This window comes from Emericellopsis cladophorae (assembly GCF_022114955.1).
Source record: "Emericellopsis cladophorae strain MUM 19.33 chromosome Unknown NODE_78_length_79612_cov_115_010121, whole genome shotgun sequence".
Classification (NCBI taxonomy): domain Eukaryota; kingdom Fungi; phylum Ascomycota; class Sordariomycetes; order Hypocreales; family Bionectriaceae; genus Emericellopsis; species Emericellopsis cladophorae.
The window spans coordinates 44,866-69,150 of record NW_026251003.1 but is presented as its reverse complement, the minus strand read 5'-3'; the positions used below and the strand labels follow the sequence as shown (position 1 = coordinate 69,150).

The following is a 24,285-nucleotide window of genomic DNA, read 5'->3' as shown; positions in this document are numbered from 1 at the left end:
TGTATTCTTCTGCTCCATTTAAAAGTATCAAGCAACTCTTCCGCTTCCGCCAACTGCCGCCGTCATCCTGGTAGCGTAGACCTGGCTGGATCCCCGAAAAGGATGGGAGGCTGACCTTGCCAGAAATTTCGGGACGTTCACCCCTGAAGCCTCCACCAGCACCAGCAGAACTCCCAGCCATCCTCAGACTTGGAGCAAGAACACCACTTCCTCATTACCGACTCGCCTTGCTACCAGCCCTCTTTCAGCAAGTCCATCGTCGGTCGAGCGTTCCATCCACCGTCCCGTTGCTGCACTCCTTTTCCGCCTTCGACCGTGCGACCGACCCGTCTGCTACTCCGTACAAACTTGCCTTGCGTGTCCGCACCCGCAGCGACAAGCATCAAGCGCATCGCCCAACAACGACGTGCATAGCCTTGATAGTTGATCTACGAGCGCCGCACAGCGGCTGTCGTCAGCCATGGCGTTTCTCTTCTCCAAATCGAAAAAGAACCAGGACCGATCGTTAGCGAGTCGCGATGGCAGCGCAGGACAAGGATCACCACAGAATGCCGCCGGTCGCGGACCGGCGTCTGAGAAGAGCTCATCGCAACATCGCGCAACGCCTACAGGGAGCCTCAACTCGGTTGAGAAGAACTCAATCGAGACCGAAGGCATGCCCAACAGTCCCGACCGGGGAACACACGAACGCAGGGGCGGGAGCATAGACAACCCGAAGCTGCCACCGCAACTCGCTCAGCCGCTAGTCCAGCAGCAGCGACAGGCTCAACCGCAAAGCGATCTACCGGTAAGTCATCTTCACTAGCCAAATAATGATACAGTATTTGTTTCTGACTGTCTTGTCAACGTGCAGCTTCGCAATGGGCCGCCTCCGCCCGCCATGAACAATGCGTCTCTGTACCCTTGGTCTCAGCGCCGACTCACATACACGTCGTCGCACCCTTCACCGTTCCCTCGCTATGGCGCAGCCGTCAACTCGATATCGTCAAAGGAAGGTGACATATACATGATGGGTGGCTTGATCAATAGTTCCACCGTCAAAGGTGATCTGTGGATGATCGAGGCTGGCGGGAACATGGCTTGCTACCCGCTTGCTACCACAGCCGAGGGTCCCGGCCCAAGAGTTGGCCACTCGAGCCTGTTGGTGGGCAATGCCTTTATCGTCTACGGCGGTGATACAAAAATCGACGAGTCAGACGTTTTGGATGAGACCCTATACTTGTTGAACACTTGTGAGTCGCACGAGGTGGCATGCTGCGTAGCCACGCTAACATGCTCCAGCTACACGTCAATGGTCGCGAGCTCTACCTGCCGGACCCCGTCCGTCTGGTCGCTATGGTCATTCTCTGAATATCATCGGTTCCAAAATTTACATCTTTGGCGGACAGGTCGAGAATGAGTTCATGAACGACATGTCGGCGTTCGATTTGAACCAGCTCCAATTGCCCAATAACCGCTGGGAAATCTTGCTGCATGGCGACAGCTCCCAGAACACCCCGGCTGCTAGGACAAATCACTCGGTGATCACATACAACGACAAGATGTACCTGTGAGTGGAACTGCGAGCTACACTCGATCCCCGTCGACCATCTGATCTGACATGATCCCAGATTCGGCGGCACAAACGGCATCCAGTGGTTCAACGATGTTTGGTGCTATGATCCAGCCTTCAACCAGTGGGCCCAACTTGACTGTATAGGTTACATTCCAGCTGCGCGCGAAGGGCATGCGGCAGCCTTGGTGGACGACGTCATGTACATCTTCGGTGGGCGGACTGAGGAGGGTACCGATCTTGGTGACCTGGCGGCCTTTCGAATCTCGACCCGCAGGTGGTATACATTCCAGAACATGGGCCCCTCGCCCTCGCCGCGCTCCGGCCACAGCATGACCACCGTGGGCAAGTCTATCGTTACAGTCGGAGGCGAGCCCAGCTCAGCGACTTCGTCCGCCAATGACTTGGGAATTCTCTACGTCCTCGACACCACCAAGATCAGGTATCCATCCGACAACCAACAGTCGCAACAACAACGCCTGCCACACGGTCAAGGAAGGCGCCCCAGCGTATCTGACGGTTCGAATGCCGCTCGCATCGGCTCGACTCGAGACGGCTCCAATGGACCTGACCAGCGCAGGCTTATTGGGGTTACCAACAACGCAGGAACGCCGCCAAATGGTCATCGTACACCGCCACCACATTATGCCGAAGCTGGTGTTCAGGGGTTCCAAGGGGTCGTTGGTGGGCCAGGCTCCAAACTCCCACGGATTGCACCGAGCGCAGCTGGACCACCTCCATCCGGCCCTGTACCTATGCGCCCTGGCGAGCAAGCATCGGCAATCGGCAGAGTACGTGGGCCGTCTGCAGACCGTGCTGGGCCGGCTGGATCGCCATTGATTGGCTCCAACCAGAACTCACCTATCACCAGGGAGCCTATCATGGAGAATGAACCAGTCATTCCGCCCCCCGTTGGCGTTGGTATGAACGGGCGCAGCACGCCAACACAGCAATCGCAAGCGCAACAAACCAAGAGCGCTCCAAGACAGGAGAGTTCCGATACGTCAAGGTCTCAGGCCCGCCAGACTGGTAGTAAAGCATCTGTCGACAGCGCCATCGAGCCTGGCCTCAAGGCTATGCAGCCACCTGCATCTCCTCCTCCGCCTACCCGCCAACCGAGTAACCCCCTGTCGAGAAGATCATCGGGCCGCAACTCGCAGACCGTTGTACTACTCAAAGAGCTGGACTCTGCTCGGAATCGAAATGCTTGGTATGCTTCGGAGCTGGAACTCGCCCGAAAAGGCGGGTTCGTTCCTAGCACGTCGAGCCCTGTGCTAGACGGCAAGATTCCGGAAACTTTCGATGATGAGGATCGACCACTGATCGAAGCTCTGTTGGCCATGAGGACCGAGCTCGCCAAGGTCCAGGGCGCCATAGACCAGCAAGCAACCGTGGCTTCAAAGCAAATCGCCGAGGTGGAACGGCAACGGGATGCCGCTGTTCAAGAAGCACTGTACGCCAAGGCCAAGCTAGCTTCTCAGCTGGGTGATGCCAGTGCGGACCAAACTTTCACCCCTGCAGATGCCAGCTTCAGGACGGGAGAGATGGAGAGGAAGCTTGGGGCGGCGCTTCAATATCAGAAGGAGCTACAGAGCCAGCTGGCTCAAGCTCGCGCTGATTTGAATAATGAGAAGAAGGCGAGGAAACTTGCCGACGACACGACCAACGCTGCCGAGAAGAGAATGACGGCTCTAGAGACCTACAAGCAGCAAACTTCTACCGAGGTGGAGCGCCTGAAGGCTGAACTACATGCCGCTCAGCGAGAGGCGCGCGAGAAGTCTGTTGCCTCCGCCGAAGCCATTGCCTCGTTGGAGTTGCTCAAGGCTGAGAAGGACGATGTCGTTTCGAAATATGAGAACGTCAAGGGCTCCTCGGAGGACCATGATGCCACCTTTGTCTCTCTCCGAGCCGCCATTGCATCCTCTGAGGACGGCAAAGCCCACCTACAGACCAAGTTGAATGAGGAGCGGGCGCAGTGCGAGGTGTTGGAGAGCAAATACAACAAGCTTAAAGCGGAGCTTGAGGCTCGCACTGCAGAGCTGGCTGCAGTCACACAGCGCCTCAGGGATGCCGAGGAACTGGCGGAGCGACATGCCCACGAGGCCAAAACGCATCGTGAGGCGGTCATCGCCGGCCTTGACAAGATTTCTGTTCGCGATGAAGGCAAGTCTGGCAAGGCCGAGAGTGACCGTGTCCTCGCACTGCAAAAACAGGTTCAGACATCCAATGACTTGGTCAAGCAATACCAGCGGGAAGCCGATGCCGCAGCCGACAAACTACGAAGTGCGGAGGAGCGCATCGCTGGACTGGAGCAGTACCAAGAACAGTCCAGTCGCGAGGGAGTGGGCATCCGCCGTCAACTGCAGTCCGCTCTCAAGGACACGCAGCAGCTTCAGGCTCTCAACACGGATCTCAAGAATCGCCTGGCCGCACAGCAGTTGGAGACCAATGCGATGACGGTGCAGCATAGCGCACTCAAGAACATCCTCAGCGAGCGTGGTATCAGTCCGACTGCCGCTGTTCGGGCCCGCGGTCTCGCCAGCCCCCGCACAAGCTCTCCTGAGCAGGGCCGACTGAAGGAGCTCGAGTCGCAGCTGGCTGGCGCTCATGCAGCGCACGAAGAGTCCAAACAGGCCTTTGCTGTCCAACAGCAAGAAGCGGACACCATGTACCGCGAGAAACTGTCGCAACTTGAGAACGACTACCGGTCAGCTGTCCATTACGTTAAGGGAACCGAACAAATGCTAAAGCAGCTCAAAGAGCAGCTTAACCGATACAAGACTGAGAACGGACAGCTCAAATCCGACATTGAGGAGCTAGAGGGCCGCCTGCAGTCTGATGGCCAGGCGAACGCGGCAGCCGCTGATTGGGAGGCTGAGCGCGTGGCCCTGCAGAAGAGAATTGAGGGTCTGGAGAGTGAGCTTCGCGAGTCTGGTGTCCATCTCGAGAAAGAGCTGGAGACTGTCCGCACAGAGCTCAGGGCCGTCCAGCGCCAACGCGATGAGGCTTTGACGCACGGCGAGCAGGTCACCAAGGATTTCGGTTCCCACAAGACGCAGTTTGAGCAGCTTCGTTCTGAGAATGCGCTTCTCGAGCAGCGTGCTTATGATGCAGAGCAAAAGGTCTCCCTGCTCCTCGACCAGGTCGAGCACTCGGTCGACAACTACCGTCGCCAAAGCAAGCAAGCCCCCAGCATGAACTCCGAGCAGGGCGGCGGTGTCAATGGCGCCCACAGCATGGGGCATGTCCGCAACGAGAGCTCCGAGCTCGAGTCGCTGCACGACGCTGGCAATGAGGTTTCCAACGCCAGGAACAGCGCGGCGCTCGATAGCCTGGCGAGCGAGCTCGAAACCCTGCGAACCCACTGGGAGGCCACCAACAAAAACTACCGGCTCAGCACCAACTTTGATCTCGACGCCAACGCCGTCTCTGGCAGGAAAGACGCAGATGACAACGGGCTGAGCGAAAGTCTCGCGGACTGGCGGAAGAAACTCGACACGGAGGAGAACACCGTCTCCGTCGACAAGGTCCGCCACGTCTAAGTCTTTTTTTCTTTTGCCATAACGTGGCACTTGCGTTTTTGGATACCGCGAATGCGTTTTTGATGCATATTATACCCAATCCCACAGGTGCGGGCTCTCCGCGCGATGGTAGTGTCCGTCCTTGGCGCCTCTCACGAATTGTACACTTTGAAAGCAATTGTCATCGGTCGAAGTGGAGTTGGGGTTTTTTTTTTTTTTTTTCTTTCGCCAGCATAGCCTGTGCTCGTACAGTTACTCACGAACGTTCGTCGTGTTGTTGCTCGTTATGAACGATGCCTAATTTTCTCCCTCATGCTACAGTCACCGTTTTCTTTGCTGAGCAAGGTCTGATTTACAACACGGTTCCTATTTCCCCCGTTTCCTGCTTCATGTTTTTGTTCTCGATGTTGTCTTTGGTTCGTAATGACCCATATATACAACCTTTTTTGCGCGACCTCACGGGCGTTGGAACTCGGCTGGCCACATAGCTGGCACCCTCATCATCAGTGGAGGAAGAGAAGGTGTACAGCAGCAGCATGGTGCCTCGAGGCAGCGATATATGTACAATGGATGCGGAAGTTGGTACTTTTTTTAGACCGTCTAGTCTTTTCTGAACGTGGAATGCGGACGAAATGGCCAATGTTGATATGAAATCGCTCACAATTGTGTTTTACTTCCGTCTATGTCCGTCCTTGGCTGTGTGTGTGTACCGATGTGACTTCTATTACTGATTACGCTTGGAGCAACATCTTCTGCACCTTGAGGCACTCTCTGAAATCACACCTCTCTCCGTCTTCCGGCATGTGCTCTCCACTGGCAATGCACAACACCCTCATGCGCGGATCGTAGCGCAGGCCCGTCAGCAGCTTGGGTGTGATGAGGAAATACTGGCTCGAGTGCTCTTTGCACGCAATGTCCACCATGCGCTCGTGGACCATACGCTCATTGCGAGGATCCATACCCTGGTTGATCTCGTCGACGACGCGGAACGGGGACTGCGCCATCGACTGGAGGGCCATGAGGTAGAAGATTGTGGACACGGCGCGCTCGCCGCCTGACTGACGGTGGGCGGTCAGTTGCTGGAGTTCCTCGCTCTCACTAGACGCAGTCAGAATCGGGTGGTCTTCCACGAGGGAGAAGAGGATTAAGGGGGCGGCTTACCGGAATTTGACGAGAATATCAATGGCCCAGAGGTCAAAGTCGTCGTCCTTGTGGACGCGTACCTCGCCAGCACATTGAATCTGCTCAAAGTTGTGGGCAAACGCCCTGTCGATCTTGTCAATCAGATTGTCCAGCTCTGGCTCCCATTTGGCCATGAGCGCCTCGATGCCTTCGTTGAGTCTCTGCAGCTTCTCCTGTAAGTTGGCTTGTTTCCGCTTCAGACGCTCAATGTCGGCTGCCCGCCGCTCAAACTCCCGCATGATGCTGGGATTGGCAGCTTGTATAAGCTCAAGCTTGGATTCTTCAGCTTCGTACTCGACCACGAGATCGGGTGCCGATTTGTCTTGGCAGAGGTCGGTGATGGTAGCACGCCATTCCTCGCTCGGATTCTCTCCCATCATGATCTCAACGGCTTCCCGGTACTCCTTGCCCATGGTTCGCGCTGTCTCAGCCTCTGCGGCAGCTTCGCCAAAGACACTTTTCTGGTCCTGAAGTTGCTGCATGATGCTAGCATTGCGAGCTGTCAGGCCCTCTAGATCAGACTCGGCCTCGAGGTGCCAGATTTTTGTCTCGAGGAGGGCATCTTGAGCGATTCGGCACTGCTCAAGGGCTTTTGCGTGCTGCAACGCCAATTTAGCACGTTTGACGGTGGCCTTGTCGTACTCCAGATTCAAGTCGCCGATACGACGGCGGATCGCGGTCATTTCATTCTCGCAATTTTTCTTCTTCGTTTCCTCAGCCTCTGGTCGATGCGTTAGCTGGTTCCGTGTGAGACGCCGTGATGATCATTACCCAGCTGGTCTGGCAAGCTATTGAAACGCTGCCACTCTCTTTGGAGCTCATTCTTCTCGGCTTGTAATGTTTCCTGGAGAGATCGTTAGATGGCCACAGCAAGAAGCACGGCATGTCCCGATACTTACGATTTCGGTGCGCAAATTGACTCGCTTTTCCTCTATCTCACCCTTCCGGGTTTTGAAGTCAGCTGCTTTTGATTTGAGCTGTGCAAACTCTTCCGATGCCTGGGCAAGTCGAAGCTTGTATTCGTTCAGCTCGGCGGAATCGACAGCCTGTGATTTCCAGAAACGACCTTCTCTAACTGGTTTCGTTACCGTCGTCACAGCGCCAGGTCCGTATTCGCGCCGGCGGCGAACAGTGTACGCAGTCCTTCCGGCAGACCATGAGTTGATCGCACCGCTCTGCACAATCGCCTCGTACTGCTGGTCGGTGTGCTCCTGCAATGATATGCCAGCTCTGTGTAAGCCGGAATTGGCGCAGAGCATGGCCAGGACGGGCTCAGGACCATCCACGTACTCGATGGCGAAGCCTTCCATCCCCAGACGCCTAGCCTCCTCCAAAGCCACAGGCGTCTTGAAGGACGAGAGGGGATTTGCGCATGAACGAGTAGCGACACTCAAGCTCATGGTTCTTAGGAGCTGGTCGTTGAGTTTCGTCAAGTCGTTGGTCGTTTGCGCGGTGAAGCAGGTGAAATCCTCTAGGCCAAGTACAGACTGCACCTGATCAGAGTATCGCTCGTCTTTAATTGAGCAAGTGATCATGGCCGGCCCAAAGATCTCCTTCTCGAACTCATTCTGGTGCTCCTGTACCCATTCCCAGCCCTTAGCATGTTCGGGGAAGTTTTGTCTCATGAGTGCCATTTGCTGCCCTTGCTGAGTGTTGAAAGATTCAATATTCTTCTCCGTCGTTTGGATTTCCCGCCTCTTAGCCTTGCCTTCCTCCATAATGTTGTGGATCTGGGCTTTGAGACGATCGTCTTCAGCACCGAGCTCTCGCTCTTCATGTGACATGCTGCGCTTCAAAATTGTCAGCGTGTCGGCCCTCATGTCATCCAATTCTTACTTACAATCTTGTGGTTGACATCAGACCAGTCTCTCGGGGGGGGTGTTTTTCGCAGCTTGGCTTGAATACTGTTGATTGTTGCTTTGATTGTGCCCATCTCCTTCCTTTGCTTGGTGAAGCCGCTCCTCTCCGCTTCAATGCTGTGATCGGCATCCTTCACCTCTGAGGCGGCACTGGAAACCTTCGCGGCCAATGTCACGATGTCCCGCTTCGCCAGTTGCGCCGCATTCTCTCTGAAAGGGATCAAAGCTTGCACTCGCGTGGCATAATCTTGCTTGTCTTTCACAGCCTGCAGTGAGGGACCGCTATTCTCTTCGAGGCGCTTGAGTGCCCGTTTCGCCTCGTCGCGCTTCGCTTTCGCGGCCACGTGAGCTTGGCGCGCGTCCTGGTAGAGTGCCATCTTGTGCGCCGACTTAAGATTATCAACGTTCTTTTGGATCTCCTCTCGTTCCCGGAGCCTATCCACATCAGCCTGCAAGCCTTGCTGGCGATTTTCGAGGTTCGCGAGGTAATCCTTGTCGGCATCGTTGGTTGCCGTCATCTCCTTCTTCTCCGCGTGGAGACCCTGCAGTTTAGACTGCCACTCGAGCATCTCCTCGGGGGCAGCAGCGCGGAGTGTTTCGTGCAACAGATCGACAGGAGTGCAAGCCGCGAATTCCACGACTCGATCTTGAGGCAGGAACTGGCAGAGGTTGTCCACCTGGATCTTGAGCTCGCGCATCAGTGTCTGGATATTCTTATGGCTTGACTCCTTGCCATTCAACCACCACTTCTGCGAGTTTTGCTCACGCCTGATCTGCACCTTGATGATATAGTTTCGTCGGTCCTTCTCTCGCTTGCGAAGTTCAATCTCGATGGTGGCCATATCTTTGCCATGCTTCACGAATTCTTTCACGAGCCCTGCCCGCCCGAGGTGTTTTGGTGTGTAGCCTAGACCCAAGCAGATGGCGCACACGAGCGAGCTTTTGCCTGTCCCGTTCGGTCCAATCACCATGTTCAAGTTTGGGCCAGGGAAAAAATCGGCCTTTTCGTACGTGACGAAGTTCTTGACGGAGACGCGGATAATGGCACCAGGGGCGTAGTCGTCTTCCGACACCTTGGCGATCTTTTCATGCTGGCGATCGCCATTCACATATCCACTCGGCTCGGGCGTATTGTCGTCGATGATAGAGTCTGTTCTTCGCATCCTCTTGGGCGATGCGGGCTCCGTGCCATCAACGGTGTCGACGTCGCTGTCATCTTCCTCGAGTGCGCTGCGCGAACGGCGGCGGGTGGTCGACATCGGGACGCTCTTCGAATGGCATAAAGGGATGTTGAGGTGGATGCAATTCTGACATGAATGCGCAGTGGCGTTCAAATATTCTCGACCCGATCATGCACCCGGCATTGAGTGAGTGGGTATGTGTTTCTTGATCCGTGAACTTTCCTCGTGGGGGGAGACGCGTTGCGTGAGTGCGGGAGCGCGTTAAGCACCAACATCCAGCCGCGTTAGCGGCAATTGCCGTCATTAGCACCTGCCTACCCTGCGCACACCTAGCAGACTTCCGCAAGCGTCTCCAAAATCACACACAAAGCACCAGGCACTTACGTGTCAGGCAAGTCCGTACAGCACCTTAATCTGCAGAAGTATGTCCCAAATTCCATCCTACCTTACTCGTGAGAAAATGGCGTTGAGCAAGAGTGAATAAATTAATGTTCATATTGTGGTTCGCAAGCCCCGCTTCTCCGGGACTCATGTCAACATCATCGTAATGACAAGGAGAATGCAATCTATCACCAGCACACGGACGAAGATCCAAAAACACTGACGCTCACTAGACACAATGTCGCACGCAGGTCATTTTGTCCACTGCGTCGACAGTCCCAAATTCAAGCCGGACAACCTCATCGAGGACTCGGAACGTCTCAAGAAAGCCAACGAACTACTTCTCAAAGATGACCTGTACAATGCCAGCCGAGTCATTTTTGACCTGGCAGAGGTTGATCAATACACCTATCATGCGATGGTCAGCGTGAAGCTCGCACAAGTTCAACACATCGTTGAGCTTGGGGATGAAAAAGGACTCCACGATTGGTACCACAACGAAGACGGAACATCGGTGGGTTACAAAACACGGAACGTACTTCAAGGGCTGTGTTGACATTACTATCCAAGAAAGGGCATCCGTCCAAGGCAGATATCGACGCCTACGTATCAATCTTTGCTCCTGGCACACTGACCTCATCTGCGCTGAAGAACTTCAGCACAAATGCCAAGAAAGACTCGTTGCGTGCCGAAGTTGCAGAGAATCTGCTCTCAAAGCGCTTCATCCACCCTTCGAGGGAGACAACCCTCACCATACCAAAGGTGAAAAAGTCTGCACCGCAGAATCCATACTTTGACTTTTGGGCGTGGTCTTGCCGGGCTCTACAGTGGTGTGGACCGTCGCCGTCAGCTGAGAGAAGAACCGGAAGTCACCATGTGCTCCCTATTTTCATGCACCACTTTGGCTGCGCGACACCTTCGCATGAGTCTTTGGAAATACTCAGGCTACTTTCGAACGGCAGGACTGTGGCTGATATTGGCTCTGGCAATGGTTATTGGGCATACATGCTGCGTCGTTATGGGCTGACGGTCAATCCCGTCGACAACATGCAGAGTGAGTGGAGGGTCAACTGGGTCGACGACACTGTCATCTCGGATGGCGTGCAGTGGTTGAAGAAGCACAAAAATGGGAAAGACATGGTACTGTTGCTGGTGTACCCCGTGGTGGGCGGGAGCATAGGGGGAGGCTCAGAAGGTGGCTTCACCCGCGACCTCGTCAAGGCATACCAGGGCGACACGATAGCAGTTGTGGGTACGCAAAACCACAACGGCTACACGGGCTTCAAGAAGTGGACCATGTCCGAGTACATGGCGAACGAACATAAGGATTGGACCAAGGTCGTTCAAATACCACTGCCTAGCTTCGGAGGCAAGGATGAGGCGCTTTTCGTCTTTCAAAGGGGCGACAGAGCGCCGAAATAGACGTGGAAATCTAATGGACGGGAGCTCAGTCCCTGGCACCATATTTTGGACATTATTTTCGAATATATATTCCAAACTTCTCTATGACGCGGGTGTTTGTCTCCAATGCAGGAGAGTGCGTGATCGCTAGCAACTTGTTTGTCTCGACTGTTTGCGAACATGACGTTGCCATGGACTTCTCTTGCCACTGCGCAAGCTTGATGAAGCAATCCTATTGTCCTGGTAGACGGTCTTCTTTGGCCGACATCGGTAGCGGTTGCATGCAGGACTAGGCACCTGGTACCAGGTATGCAACAAACAGGAAGTTAGACCAGGAAAGTTCAGATAGATAGCAACATGAAGGTCCAAGGTAAAGCCGACCCTGGCAGGGCCTTAATGTCAATACTGCTTGTGACGCCGAGCTGAATTTTCTTACTTCCGACAGACAAGCGTAGGCTTGGTTTCATTGGAGGTGTCTTATTTTGGGTTCATCCTTTTGTCAGCCTCATCTTCTCGTTCTTGGGGTCCCGCCTTGACTACAACATACCAGCAATGAATGCTCCTGGAAGAATGCACATCCCATTCGCGCTGGCGCCCGTTCTCAAAGCATACAACGAATGGCTAGACCGCCACAAAAACTTGATGCGCAAGCCTGAGCTCGAAGAGTGCAAGTTCGTGGCAACCTACCTCCGACCCGACGACAGGTCAGAGAACGATCCGACCCAACACTGGGTCTTTCTCCGATACACGACCAACAAGCGCGACGTCGTTTGGGGAGTCTTCTACGGGCTACGCCTTCTTTTTATCGACAAACGACGGCAATACCAAGAACTGCGAGGCAGCGCTAAGAAGCAATGGAAAGACGACGTGGGCACCAGGCTACTACACTCCGACCTTGCCACTCTGATCAAACAGAGATATCCTGGGATAGACCTTGAGAACAACATTTGGCCCGGAAGAGCTTCTGCTCGTCCTCATTGGTGGCCTGTCCTGGGTGAGAGATGGCCAGGCTCGCCTGGGGATGGGAAGCGCTTCCATGCCTTCGACAAGGTAGCTGGTTTTGTAGAATACGGCAGTAGGAAGAGGAAGCGCACTTGCAAGTCTTCCAGTGAGCCACAGAAGCAGCCCCAAGGAGATGGTTCGGGCAACAGCCCCAAGAAACTTGACATTGTTTTTGGCGCGTCTAAAGGTCTCGATACTTTCAACAGCAAGCAGCAAGATGTCGGCAATACTCCCTGGAATGAACTAGAAATCGAAGGACTCCAAGAAATCCAAGCAGATGAGAGTCCAAATTCTAACCAAGAGAAAATCGAGGAGAAGTTCGATATTGTGAGTTAAGAACCCGACAGTAGCAATTGAGGTCAATGGAGCGCCAGAGGATCTCAGTATTTTTGAGACAAATTAGTTCACCCACGGCTTCCATCGCGGCTAACAGTATCAGATTACCATACACACTTCAGGGATTTTTGATCGTAACGAGGACCATGACTAGGAGACATTGATTCGAACAAAGACCAGCGACCGCAGCATCTCTGAACAGGAAGCCGCGCGAATCCGATGCAACCAGTCATTCCGTCGAATATCAAGAATAAAGACGAGCAGATGAGCGTTGCAAACAAAAGCACCAATACTCGGGTTGACCAGGATGTCGTGGCCGCAGTCAAAGATCGAGGACTACCCGATAGGCGTGCCAGGCCCTTTGTCGTTACGGGGTCTTGTTGTAGACCATCCCCACGACAAGCTCATGTCCCCGAAACATGTGAGAGATTGCCCTACAAAGGCATGCTCGGAGATACTCTCTCGGTGCATGGAGAAACAAGCAACGCAAATATCGTGGACCCTGGCCATACGGACCTTGAAACAAGTGATAGAACGGCAACGGTGGCCAACCCGATTCCAGCAACAGCACCAGACCAGGTTGCCGAGCTTCGGCGTGAACTATCTCAACTTCAACAAGTACATGCTGAAGCAAAGCGACTGCTTGTACAAACCACCTTGCAGCAGACCGAATTTATCCAGCATATGGAATCGCAAGAAAAGCTTATGATCGACATGAAACGTAGGATTGATGGTCATTTCGGCGACACGGAATCGACTTCCTGAGAACGGAAGAGGGAAAGGGGAATTGTCAAGATTGCAAAGAGCCCAATTCAAGGCTACAGACATTTAAGGCTTCAGAATTATGCCGCTGCCCATATAGAAAGCCTTTTGGAAGAGACCCGTTCGGCCTACTTGCTCGGAGAAGCGGGTTGCTTGATGTGCGGACGGTAAAGAGATCATCAGGGAAGTTGGAACAGCCCAGATGATTAGGATGTGTGTGTTGGAATAGCCAAATACTTTCTCTGATACGGCCAAGTTAAGTTGTAAACCCATGATGCATATATGTTCGGTATCAGATGCATTTCCTTGAGGCTGTCCTGTGTCGGTGAATCGCGTGTATGGTGTAGCGACTGGTGTCATCGTCAATTCTTGGACATACAGGCTCAAATTACCTCTGTGACTGAGCGGTGTGCCCTGGCATTTGCTCTTCGCTGAACGCTTCACATACCTGACATGGAGGCTGCGTCGCGGAACCGGACAGGTATGTAAGTGGTTTGTTTACTACATCAGGGGCTTCGAGCAGGGACCTGAAATGTGACGCAACCCCAAACACAATGAGTTCCTTGACCTTGGAAACTCAAGTGTGCCATTATTAGGGCTCCGAAGCTTTGCGATATTTCATGCAGGTGGCTTTACGAAATGCACTGTGCACTCGCCAGTCCTGAGTGACTCGGGCATCAACATCCATTCAGCGAGTAGTAGGCATGCATCGGACCGTTCTGTATCGGACGAAGGGTCGCGTGGCGCACTAATAGTCAATTGTTTTGAGAGTTGGTAGTGAGTTCCACCAAACTTGGTTTGCACTTTTTTTGTTATGTGCTTTTCACCTTCGTGAAAGAGTCGGGCTTCACCGTCCTCGACACCACCACCTAATTCGCTTCGCTTAGCTCACTGACAGCACTGGCAGAACCAATTTCGTCTTCCATCGAGGACTCAAGCATTCAGCCTTCCGGCGTTTGCTTCGACTGGCTGTGTCTCTACGTTATGGATCAGAACAACAATACTGCGGAGGGCACACTACCTCCAGTGGCCCGTGCATACCAGCACTGGCTCGACAAGTACGCGCTAGACATGAACCAACCTGAGATCAATGAATGCATGTTCATACTGAGAAAGCTGGCTACTACAAGCGACCCCCCAAAGGCGAACCTGGGCCTCCACCCGATCTGGAAACACTACATGACTGACAAACTTGGTGATGTTGTCTGGGGTGTGTTTTATGCACTACGCCTCCTTTATGTCGACAATCGATCGGAGCTGCGCGGCTCAGACAACTTTGAGGAAGGCAATCGTCGGATTGCTGAAAACAGGTTGATGCAGAGCCCACTGGCCCGCAAGATCAAGCAGAGATATCCCAATGTCAATCTGAGAAAGGCAATCTGGCCTGGACCTGCACCACCACGCCCAGAGTCGTGGGTCATTTCTGAACACCAGTGTAAGAACTCGAGCCAAGCACACCACCCATCTATGTCGCATAGCTGACTGGTCTCTGTAGCAGTGTCGTCGCAAAAAACGCAGAAGCGCAAGCACCAAGAGGTCTCCGAGAGCGACGACGAGCACTACGGTCATCCAGGATATCTCGTACAATCAGATATACCGTCCCAGGAAGAAGTGCCGGCTAGAACGCGACTGCTGCCAAAGAGAAAGTCGGGAAACCGCCGGGTGAGCTACGATCCGAAGGAGTATTTTGCCGGACTAGACTTGGGCGGCGATCGCGACACATCATCGACGAAGGCGAAAAAGGAATCAAGCAAGTCGGAAGGTCCCCCAAAGTTGGAAGCCAAGAGCTCCCAACTTACAACTCTCCTGTCTCTTAGACCACCACCAACTGCTCAGGCCAAGAATCAGGTCACTTTCACGACCAACGGCACAGAGGATACACTGGTACCACCTGATGAACGAATCGATTCACCGCAAGTCGCGGCTGATCAGGATGCATTTCAGCCAGCAAAGGAGTCTGAAAGCACATCTCAACTTAGTGCCCGCATTGAATACCTTGAAATGGAGAACAACACACTCCGTCGGCGCTCGGATAACCTAGCTAAGATCGCTAACGATGCTTTGGCACGAGAAGAGAAGGCGATCAAAGCAAACAGAAAACTCTACGCATGCATGAAGCCTCTGCGTGACCAGGAACCACCGGCTCCAGCTGAAGTGTCGGAGGACGACCTTGCATCCCTTGTTGAACGAATGGTTGCTCAACAGATCGAGAACATGGGGAATCGATGAATATTCCGTTCGGAATGGGCAGTGCAAGCAAGAGAGGATTCTATTGACTCAAGGACCTGTTCGCTTGGGACTGTCGATGGCCACGCGAATGCTGCGTTTGCGCAAAGAAGGACGTATATGGTCGTCAAGTGAATGGCCGTTACAATGTATGTAGGCATAACGTCACAGTTACTCCTGGCGTGCGCATCTCGTTGAATATACTTCGTTTCCATCATCGCACAAAACTTGCCGTCTGTAGAGCGAGAGCTTCAGGGCTCTCAAGCATAATCACCCAAAGCCGTACCTTTTGCCTCGGCTGTCATAATATTTGTGTAACACTCACCACGCACAAGAAAGCCCTCGCCTCGCTGGCCAATGATCGGCACCAACACAGCAGCACATATCGGCCGATGTGAGCCGACGACGTTGGCAGTCACGATGCCGAGTCTCCGGTCAGGATCACTCGCGGCACCAACACAGTCGGTCGGTCCCGTCTGTCGCGCGACCCCCAATGATGTGCTGCGCCTCCGGCACCTCGACTCCAGGTGCCGTGGCCGGTATGGCCGAGTGGCGGACCTGCGCATCACCGAGCAGGCGATTCGCAAGGCTCACGCAGCTTGCAGAATGTAGGCGTAGGAACACCTGGTGGCCACTGGGCCTCTCTCTATAGGCGTTCTGTAGGGCTACAACGATGGAAGCTGACCGCCTGTGACTGCTGACCTCGAGTGGGTTGCCATCTGGACTGGTCCGACTGGAGTCATGGGTCTTGTTGTCGCCTTAGCGCTCTGCAGGTCGCAGGACGTCAGCAGCGAGGCACCAATTGCGAGGTGATCGGAGCAGAATGCTGCATATGCTTTGCATCATGGGCAAATACTGTGGCGTGCTCGATGCAGGTTCTTCGATGAGTTAAGTACAGAGATCGAGGTTGCTCTCTGATTGAAATTTTTTCGTTCCGCGAACCTTGCTGTCTGATAGTCTGAGAGTCTGACAATCTGCCTGTTTGTCTGACCGACGCATTGCCGTCCCTCTCCGATACTCGACTGCACCTTCCCTCAAGCTGAGCTTACCCCACATCATTGTTTACGAGGGGAGTCACGACCGGAGCTTTAATTTGCCCAGAAGGAATTCATTGAAAGCGCCTGGGACATCTCCCGCCTTCGCCTCCTTGCTAAGAGGGCCAATTCGGCTCGTTTCGACTCGCCCCGCAAGCTGAGGATATCGACATGTCTCTCTACGTCGATGACGACCGCCGACGCGACAGGTCGCGCTCGCGTGACCGTCGTTCCCGCAACGATCCCCCGGAGAGACCTCCGTACGGCGATGTGAGGGAGCCTTCATATGTCTACCCCGAAGACGATCTCGACAGCCGGTACCAGCCGCGTGAAACGAACCAGGGTGGTGGCGTGCCTTACCCAGTAGAGGGGGGCATTCACCAAATGTTACCTGGGGAAGACAGGCTGTACAATTACGAAGACTACCAGCCCGCGAAACGTGTTGCATCACCGTACCGAAGCTCCCGCGAAAAAGACGAACGCAAATCATATCCAGGAGCGTTCCCGGACGACGACCAGGGACCACCCCAGGTCGTCACAGCCGAGCCGCGGGAGTCCAAGCTGGAGAGACGAGAGCGGAAGGCACGAGAGCAAGAAGGCGATAGTGGACGACGAAGCCGGTACTCCGCGGCGAAGGATGAGCGTGTCTCCGAAGACGAAAGACTCAAGTTTCTACCCGCAAAGTACAGCGTGCCATCGAGCCCCGCCAACGACAAACCAAGGGACAGACCCGGCAGACAAGATCTCGACGATGACAAGTTCAGTTTCCTCCCCTTCAAGTACAAGGGCAGAAAGGACGATGATGATTCTCATTCATCTGGTCGCGAAGACAAACTCGAGCGACGGAGACGCAAGAAGGAGCGCGATGAGGACGACCTGGCTTACGGTAAGCTTTCGGGCCCGTCGCGATCGGAGAGGGCGAATTCGCCCCAAACCTATGGGAGCTACTTGACAGGGTCCCAGTGGGAGGATCGACCTTCTTCCAAGTATCCTGTGGACGACCCGCGGCGACGGGCGCTGAGTCCACGCCCAATCAGTTCACGCCCAGTAAGCCCTGCTGCTGAAGACCCCAGGAGATCTGCTCGCTTTGAGGACTACCGCGATCAAGACCCTCGTCGATCACGACCTGACGTTCTTACCGTCGACCCAAGCGACAGGAATAGGGAGTCATCTCGCGACCGTCGCCGAGACAGGTCCCCCAACCCCGCCGGCTTGACAGTGGACACCGGCCATCATGAGCGTGAAAGATCCAGGGACCGGCGAAGTACACGCGACAGATCGCCTCAGCCGCCGACGGGGCGCATGTCCACTCTGACGGTCGATACGGGCCGACCGTCCAACATGTCACTCGCTGCTGCTCCTCCCTCGCCGCTTCTGGAGTCCTACCGCGGCACGTACCAGGACTGCTCGCCCATGCCCTCGCCTCTGCTACTCCCCTCTGGCCACCCGAGCGACGACCCCAGGATTTTGGAAGCAATCTCCCCCATCGGATCTGACAACGAGCTCGATGACAAAAAGCGTAGCAGACGGGCCCGATTCCACGACGCTGAAGACATCACAACCCGCTTGGCCAATGCTCTGAAAGGTGATGGCCCGCCTGACAAGCGAGTACTCACCGAGATCCTGCCAAGCCTGACGCACGAGCAGGTCATGAACTTGCGAGCAGACTACAAGAGCCTTGTCAAGACCGGATCTCACCGCAAGGGTGTTAACATCGCGAAACACATTCGGGCCCGTCTCAAGGATGAGAACCCCAACCTTATGAAGGCATGCTACTCTGTAGCACTCGGTATGTGGGAGAGTGAGAGCTACTGGGCCAATTTCTGGTATCAAGGCGACAAGACCCGCCGTGAGCTGCTTATTGAGTCGTTGATGGGTCGCACGAACGAAGAGATTCGACAGATCAAGAGCGCCTTTACGGACAAGAAATACGACAACAGTCTCACAAAGTGCATGAAAACCGAACTCAAGGAAGACAAGTTCAAAAAGGCCGTCCTCATGGTGCTGGAGGAGCGCAGGATGGACGATTACGACCACAACGGTCGCAAGATCCCTCTTGATTACAAGTTGGTGGACGAAGACGTTCACAGTCTGCGCCAAGCCATCAAGGCTGAAAAGGGAGGCGAGAGTCTGATGATCTCCATTGTTGTGCAACGCAGCGACAACCATCTACGTGAAGTGCTGAAGGAGTACGATCATGTGTACCGCGCCAACTTCGCTCGGGACTCACTGAAGAAGAGCACAAACTTGGTTGTAAGTCTATTCCATCACCCTGGGGTATTCCGATTGAGGCTGACCTTTGCAGGGCGAACTCCTGGCACACATCCTCAACGGCGTCATCAACCGCCCCGTCCGCGACGCTTTACTCCTCCACCACGCCATCTCCACGTCACGCAAGGATGAGCTGCGCCACGAGCTGCTGACCTCGCGGCTTGTGCGGATTCACTGGGACGCTGCCCACATGTCTGCGGTCCGCAAGGCCTACCGGTCACGCTACGAGAGAGAGCTACAGGAGGCCGTCGCAGAGTCCACAAGCGGGCAATGGGGTGCTTTCTGCGAGGAGCTCTGCATCGCGAGGGTGCCAAACGATGTAAGGCGCGTGGAAAGGGTTTCCTCACGTCGATAGAGACAGTCGAAAATATGTAGACCCGAACCGAGCGTGATTCTTGCATAGTTTCCGAGAGACGGTGGTCCACTTTTTGCTCTATTTCTTGCCGCCTCTTTTCTTCGCCTTGGCATTGCCGCCTCCTTTTCCTCCTCCCGTGGCACCAGGGAGCATCACCCTGACCTTGCCAACCGGGATGCTGTTGACGACTTCCTCGGCCTTGATACCCTTGAGAAGCTCGACCTCGCGGGGCCACATCTTGTCCGAGTCCTTGCCCTGCGGGTCGACTGCGCCCTTCTTGCCGCTCTCGAATTTGATGCGCTCCAGGATCTCCTTGACGGCCTTGCCCTTCTTCGTCGAGCCCGGCTGCAGCTTAGCCTTGTACTTGTACCTGCCCAAGGCACCCCACGGCGCGCACACGGGAATCACCTCCAAGATCTCGTCCCCGGGCAAGGGTGTGCCGACGAGCTCATCCAGAGAAGTCGCCTTCTGTGCCTCGTCATCGTCCAGGAGCTCGACACCCTCTTCCATCATGACCTTTCGGAGTTCCTCATGCTCGGCTGTTTCCTTCTGCGTCTTCCGGTGCTGAGCTCTCCTCCTCTCCCTCTGGAACGCGATTTCCGCCTCGCGTTCGGCTTTCGCCTTGGCTTCGGCCTGCGCCTTCTCCTGCCCTGCTTTGGCACCGATGAGGGCCTCGGCCGCCAGACGGTCCTCTTCGTCTTGGTACTTGTATTTGGCGGCGATCTTCTTGGCTTTCGCCTTTTGCCCACGTTTGCGGACTGGTTGCTGTGGCTGCTTGGACTTGTTGCCGGCTTGCTGTTGCCCTGATGCTTGCGTGGGTGTTTCCGACGTCTCTGGGACCGAAGGCGTAGCGGCATCTTCAGGACTGCTAACCTCTTTGTCATCCCTGCCTTCGTCTTTGGATTCCTCTGCCTCCTGCTTGTCTGCACCAATCTGCAGATCTTGAACCCCTTCTTCTGCTGCATCGACGTCCTCGTCGTCGTCCTCCTTGTCCTCCTCACGCTTGCTGCCAGCCTCTTGCAAGGGGTTATCGCGTTTCTCGTCCGCCTCTTCGCCGTTGTCGGACTCGTCGGCGGTCTTATCGCCCATGTCTGAGGCATCATCCTCTACGCTCCGAGGCTCGACGACAGGATGCTCCAGAGCTGCAGCTTCGGTATCAGTTTTCTTACGGCTAGCACCCGCGCTGGCATCGCCATCATCAACCCCATTGAGCCTGTGCTTGACATGCTTCGCCTTACTCTCCTCGCTGATGCGGAACACGAACCCCAAGCCCATCAGAAGCTGCGTCGGTGGGAGGAAGTTCTTGGTTCCGCGGATCATGAAGCTGCCTTGTGGTAGGAACTCTCCCGTAGGCGCGGATTTGGACACTTGATCCGCATTGACCCACCAAGCGCCCATTCCCGCCTTGGAATCCCATGCGTTTGACGTGCAGACAGACAAGGAGCCGGCCTGCGAGAGGGTCTGGGGCGGTATTGGCGCATCAGGCGTCTTTGGGTTGTTCTTGACGATCACGCTCGACGCGCCGTGCAGATCAGCGTGACAATAGATGTCGCCCTTACGGAGATAGCGCTTGTACAGCATGTCGTTCTGAGTCGCATCTTTGCCGCCGAGTACGAGATATCCATCCGAGGATATGAACCAAATAAACTTTTCGAACCACATCATCTTACGGATCGGTTGCAATAGCGCCTTTTCCTGCTTCAAGCCTTTTCTCAGATCGTCTTGAATCTTGGCCTCTGTGTTTTTCAGGGCCTTTCCAGAGGATGCCTGTGTCTTCTCTTCCTTCACCGCATATGTTCGCCTCTCTTCGTAGTACTCGCGAGCATTGCTCCAAGGGCTCAGTGATAAGTTGATGTCGACTTCAATGGCTTTGACAGATGCGGCAGGCTTGTTCTTTTCCGGCGCGCCGTCTTCATCGTCCTCATCGTCGGTCTCAAACGGATCCTCATCTTCTTCCTCTTCGAAATCTTCCTCAGCCAGTGAAAGGGTAATCACATTCTCATCAAGCTTGAGGGGTGTCTTGATGATAGCAGCCACAGGGTTCTGCTTCTTCTTCTCGCGTTCCACCAACTTGCTGATGTCGACCCAGTCCATCCCTTGCGCGATGAGCCCATTCACGGCATCCATCGCTTCCTGGACCCTCTGCACATTCGTCTCGATGGCCTCTGCCTTTCGGAAGTTTGACGCTTGCGCTTCTTGCAGATCCTCGATGCGTTTGGCCTGTTCTTGCTTGGCCATTTCCATCCGCCGCTTTGCTGTCGCTTCTCGGTCGCTGAGGCGCGATTCGAGCTTCTGTCCCTCCAGGGAGGAGAAGAACTCATCAACTGTCTGGTTGTAATCGGGATACTCCAGGACCTTTATTTCAGGGTCGCTGGCTAGCTTCTGGGGCAGGAAAGGATGAAAGTCCTCGTATAAGAGGTTCGACCTGTCCGACGCTTCGGCGCTGTCCCCTGATGGTGCCGCGCGGTACTTTGCAAAGATGTACCCCTTGCACTTGTCCCCCGAGGTGATGTTCTCGACAGTCTTGCGCGCCTCTTCCAGAGACTTGAACAACTCGTCAAATATGGACTCATTTGCCAAGATCTCGGAAATAGGCGTCGCCATCTCGAATCCATTGGCCAACAGCGTGTACTCGATGAGGACTGGCGGTGTCTCGGAGATGAAGGAGGCCAGACCCTTCCTTAATTCGGCACCCGTCTTGGGTTTCCCCTTCTTGGCAACCGCAGAGGCAGCCTTTGTTCGTTCGGCGGCTTTCTCGAGCCCGGTACGCACGCGCTCTTTGGTCAGGTCCGGGATGCCCTCATAGTTTTGCCGGTTCTCGAGCGAGTACTTGAGACCAACACGCTGTGATTCTTGGCCGCCTTCATTCTCGGCAACATTGCGCGAGAGAGCGAGGATGTTGAGTTCGGCGTCGGTGAGAATAATGTTGCCACTCTGCCACAGTCATCAGCGGCTATGTTTTCCTCCCAGCGACGTCGATTGGACTTACCGCGAAGAACTCCAGGAACAACCGATATTGCCCATCGCTGAACGTGAATTCCAAGATACGGTCAGTGCCCACTTGCGACACTGACGTCAACCGCCTCGTCTTTAGACATTTTCGCAACCGAGCGACAAATGCCGAGGGTGCCGCGGCAGTTGTACGTCCAAACTCGGTCAGATGGGTGCGGAAACCGGTATCGACCACGAGCTGCTTCTTGTTGTCGGGCTTGGCAAATTTTAGAAGGAGGATTTTGGAGGAGAGGTCGTATATATTGGACAGGCGCAAGCTGACCAAGCACTGTTGGAGCTCGTGCGCAATGACCTGTTGATGATTAGAAGCTGCGCATTGGCTAGGGAGGGAACTGAAATCGCACCTTGACATCCAACGAGGAGAATCTCTGCTTCATGTTGTGGGTGGGAGACTTGGTGTAGCTTGTGCGACTGTCAAGGGCACGTCTGACGCTTTTGACGCCGTCAACCGTCGACGTCGACGTGGGGCATCCCATGTGCCATGGCGGGGCAGGCAAACTCGACACTCATGACATCACGTGGACTCGGTCAAAATCAAATCTTTCATCAGAGTTGCAAATCAGCCCTACGTAGTACAATAAAGTGGACAGTAGACAAGTCTACGATCAATCTTTTTCTACAACCAAGTGCTGTGCAGTCAAAGTTGATGGAAGTGCCCAACGTTGCCTCAGAGGCTTAGAGACCTAATCAATCTAAGAATGATCAGCGTCAGCCAAACTCATGTACTTTTACTCCCTGCGCCGTAATCGTCCATTCTTCAGTGTGCTGGAAATTGTATCCTCGATTATCGGCGGTGTCCTGACCACGCCCATCCTTTCAGCTCGCCGAGATCCCATGTCTATATCAAACCAACTGCTGCGAAATAGCCACTCAGCTGCTTTTTCATCCGCCAGTCGGTTGCCACTTTGCTGCGAAATATGACACAGCCGGCCTTCCCACAGCCATCTCCAAAAAGTTGAAGCTGCCCAGTATGACCGATATGAAAGCGGCCTCCTTTGTCTAGCTCTTGGCCGACGGCAGACAGTGGGCTTGGAAACGTCTCACGGGACTAATCGTATTCACATCTGGTTTTCGCGGAAGCCTTCTGGGTCTGTCTCGGTGACAACTTTGATGCTCTTGTATAGCCCTGCACTGGCAAGGACGACGTCCATGCCCTTCCTCGGCGACTACCAGCCAAAGCATGGCTTGGCCCAGCTCATCTCTCGTGTCCAAGGGGAGGAAAACGATTCTGCTGTCATGACCAGCCGGCAGTTTGAGAAGGCTTTGAGCCGCTCTGACGGATGGAGCTCGTACTACGGCGACAGGGACAAAACGCTACATAAGGGTAGCAGCAAGGGCACAGCCGAGACCTGACGTGCCATCAGCAAGAAGGTATCTGGTCTGCGCAGTCGGAGCTGCCATGGTGATTCTTCCTTCTTTGTAGAGGACGTAAGCACCAGACTACATCTGAGTTCCATACCGTAGGTGAGGAGGAATAGAAATTCCCCTTTTGGGGGCCGCTTACATGGACCACAACTTGTACGTCCGCGCGTGCACGTTCATATTGGAAAGACAGAGTAGGACGTCTTGACGATGTAAATCGTGCCTTTGGAAGTTGATCAAGCAATCCACGGAGTTGAAGTTGCAGGTGCCTGGGGACCGGAAGTTTGGTAGTAATGACTGTTGACCATTGATCGCCTTTCGGGGGCTTGGGCGTCAGCTCGCGGGGATTAATTTGTCAACGCCCATGGTTGAGCATATTACTAGCCGTCTTCCTGGCTATTGAAGACGAGCATCACGTTGTTTCATGGGTGGTAAAGCAAGAATATGGCTCGTGTTCAGCACTGCTTCGTATGCGCACGATGCAGTCGTCTGCGGCCTGGTGAAGCTTCGCAGACCAGGGGCGTGCTCAGTTCACCACAAGTGAATCAGAGGCCCCGCTGTGAGCGGCATCCGATTGCAACATCCGAGGTAAATCAGATGTCGATCGAGCTCGGCAACCTGGGGGAGATGAAAGCCAGGCTAAAATAAGGAGACGGACGAACGAACGCGCGGTGATGAAGAGAGGACTTGGAGACAATTAGGACACGCCCTCGTGTCGGGGACGCGTCAAGGAGGACCTGGATCGACTGCGATTGGCTGTCGTTGTGGCAACCGCCAAAGGGGCCGCTAACGACGCACCTGCGGCCTAGGGTTAGATTTGTTCAGCTGTGCAGCTGCAGCCAGCACAA

General features: G+C 54.6%; 8 protein-coding genes across 8 annotated transcripts; 6 read left to right on the top strand and 2 right to left on the bottom strand.

Annotated features, from left to right (window-relative positions):
* Positions 1-460: 460 nt before the first annotated feature.
* On the top strand, positions 461-5,094 carry J7T54_000019 (Tip elongation aberrant protein-like protein; the record flags this gene model as incomplete). The annotated part of the gene is made up of 4 exons (XM_051510005.1): positions 461-787; positions 854-1,232; positions 1,282-1,549; positions 1,611-5,094. The coding sequence occupies 4 exons, from the start codon at positions 461-463 to the stop codon at positions 5,092-5,094; spliced, it is 4,458 nt and encodes a 1,485-aa protein (XP_051359066.1).
* Positions 5,095-5,804: 710 nt separating this feature from the next.
* Positions 5,805-9,373, bottom strand: J7T54_000018 (Structural maintenance of chromosomes protein-like protein; the record flags this gene model as incomplete). Its single annotated transcript, XM_051510004.1, has 4 exons — positions 5,805-6,171; positions 6,235-6,976; positions 7,196-8,045; positions 8,096-9,373. 4 exons carry the CDS (start codon positions 9,371-9,373, stop codon positions 5,805-5,807), a joined length of 3,237 nt encoding a protein of 1,078 aa, XP_051359065.1.
* A 541-nt stretch (positions 9,374-9,914) lies between these two features.
* On the top strand, positions 9,915-11,098 carry J7T54_000017 (uncharacterized protein; the record flags this gene model as incomplete). Its single annotated transcript, XM_051510003.1, has 2 exons — positions 9,915-10,190; positions 10,247-11,098. 2 exons carry the CDS (start codon positions 9,915-9,917, stop codon positions 11,096-11,098), a joined length of 1,128 nt encoding a protein of 375 aa, XP_051359064.1.
* A 531-nt stretch (positions 11,099-11,629) lies between these two features.
* J7T54_000016 (uncharacterized protein) lies at positions 11,630-12,415 on the top strand (the record flags this gene model as incomplete). The annotated part of the gene is made up of 1 exon (XM_051510002.1): positions 11,630-12,415. The coding sequence occupies one exon, from the start codon at positions 11,630-11,632 to the stop codon at positions 12,413-12,415; it is 786 nt and encodes a 261-aa protein (XP_051359063.1).
* Positions 12,416-13,630: 1,215 nt separating this feature from the next.
* J7T54_000015 (uncharacterized protein) lies at positions 13,631-15,406 on the top strand (the record flags this gene model as incomplete). The annotated part of the gene is made up of 3 exons (XM_051510000.1): positions 13,631-13,658; positions 14,085-14,612; positions 14,673-15,406. The coding sequence occupies 3 exons, from the start codon at positions 13,631-13,633 to the stop codon at positions 15,404-15,406; spliced, it is 1,290 nt and encodes a 429-aa protein (XP_051359062.1).
* Positions 15,407-15,760: 354 nt separating this feature from the next.
* Positions 15,761-19,063, top strand: J7T54_000014 (Annexin A7-like protein; the record flags this gene model as incomplete). The annotated part of the gene is made up of 4 exons (XM_051509999.1): positions 15,761-15,797; positions 15,931-16,011; positions 16,595-18,690; positions 18,743-19,063. 4 exons carry the CDS (start codon positions 15,761-15,763, stop codon positions 19,061-19,063), a joined length of 2,535 nt encoding a protein of 844 aa, XP_051359061.1.
* A 78-nt stretch (positions 19,064-19,141) lies between these two features.
* Positions 19,142-22,452, bottom strand: J7T54_000013 (uncharacterized protein; the record flags this gene model as incomplete). Its single annotated transcript, XM_051509998.1, has 3 exons — positions 19,142-21,997; positions 22,053-22,367; positions 22,420-22,452. 3 exons carry the CDS (start codon positions 22,450-22,452, stop codon positions 19,142-19,144), a joined length of 3,204 nt encoding a protein of 1,067 aa, XP_051359060.1.
* A 733-nt stretch (positions 22,453-23,185) lies between these two features.
* On the top strand, positions 23,186-23,428 carry J7T54_000012 (uncharacterized protein; the record flags this gene model as incomplete). The annotated part of the gene is made up of 1 exon (XM_051509997.1): positions 23,186-23,428. The coding sequence occupies one exon, from the start codon at positions 23,186-23,188 to the stop codon at positions 23,426-23,428; it is 243 nt and encodes an 80-aa protein (XP_051359059.1).
* Positions 23,429-24,285: the final 857 nt, after the last annotated feature.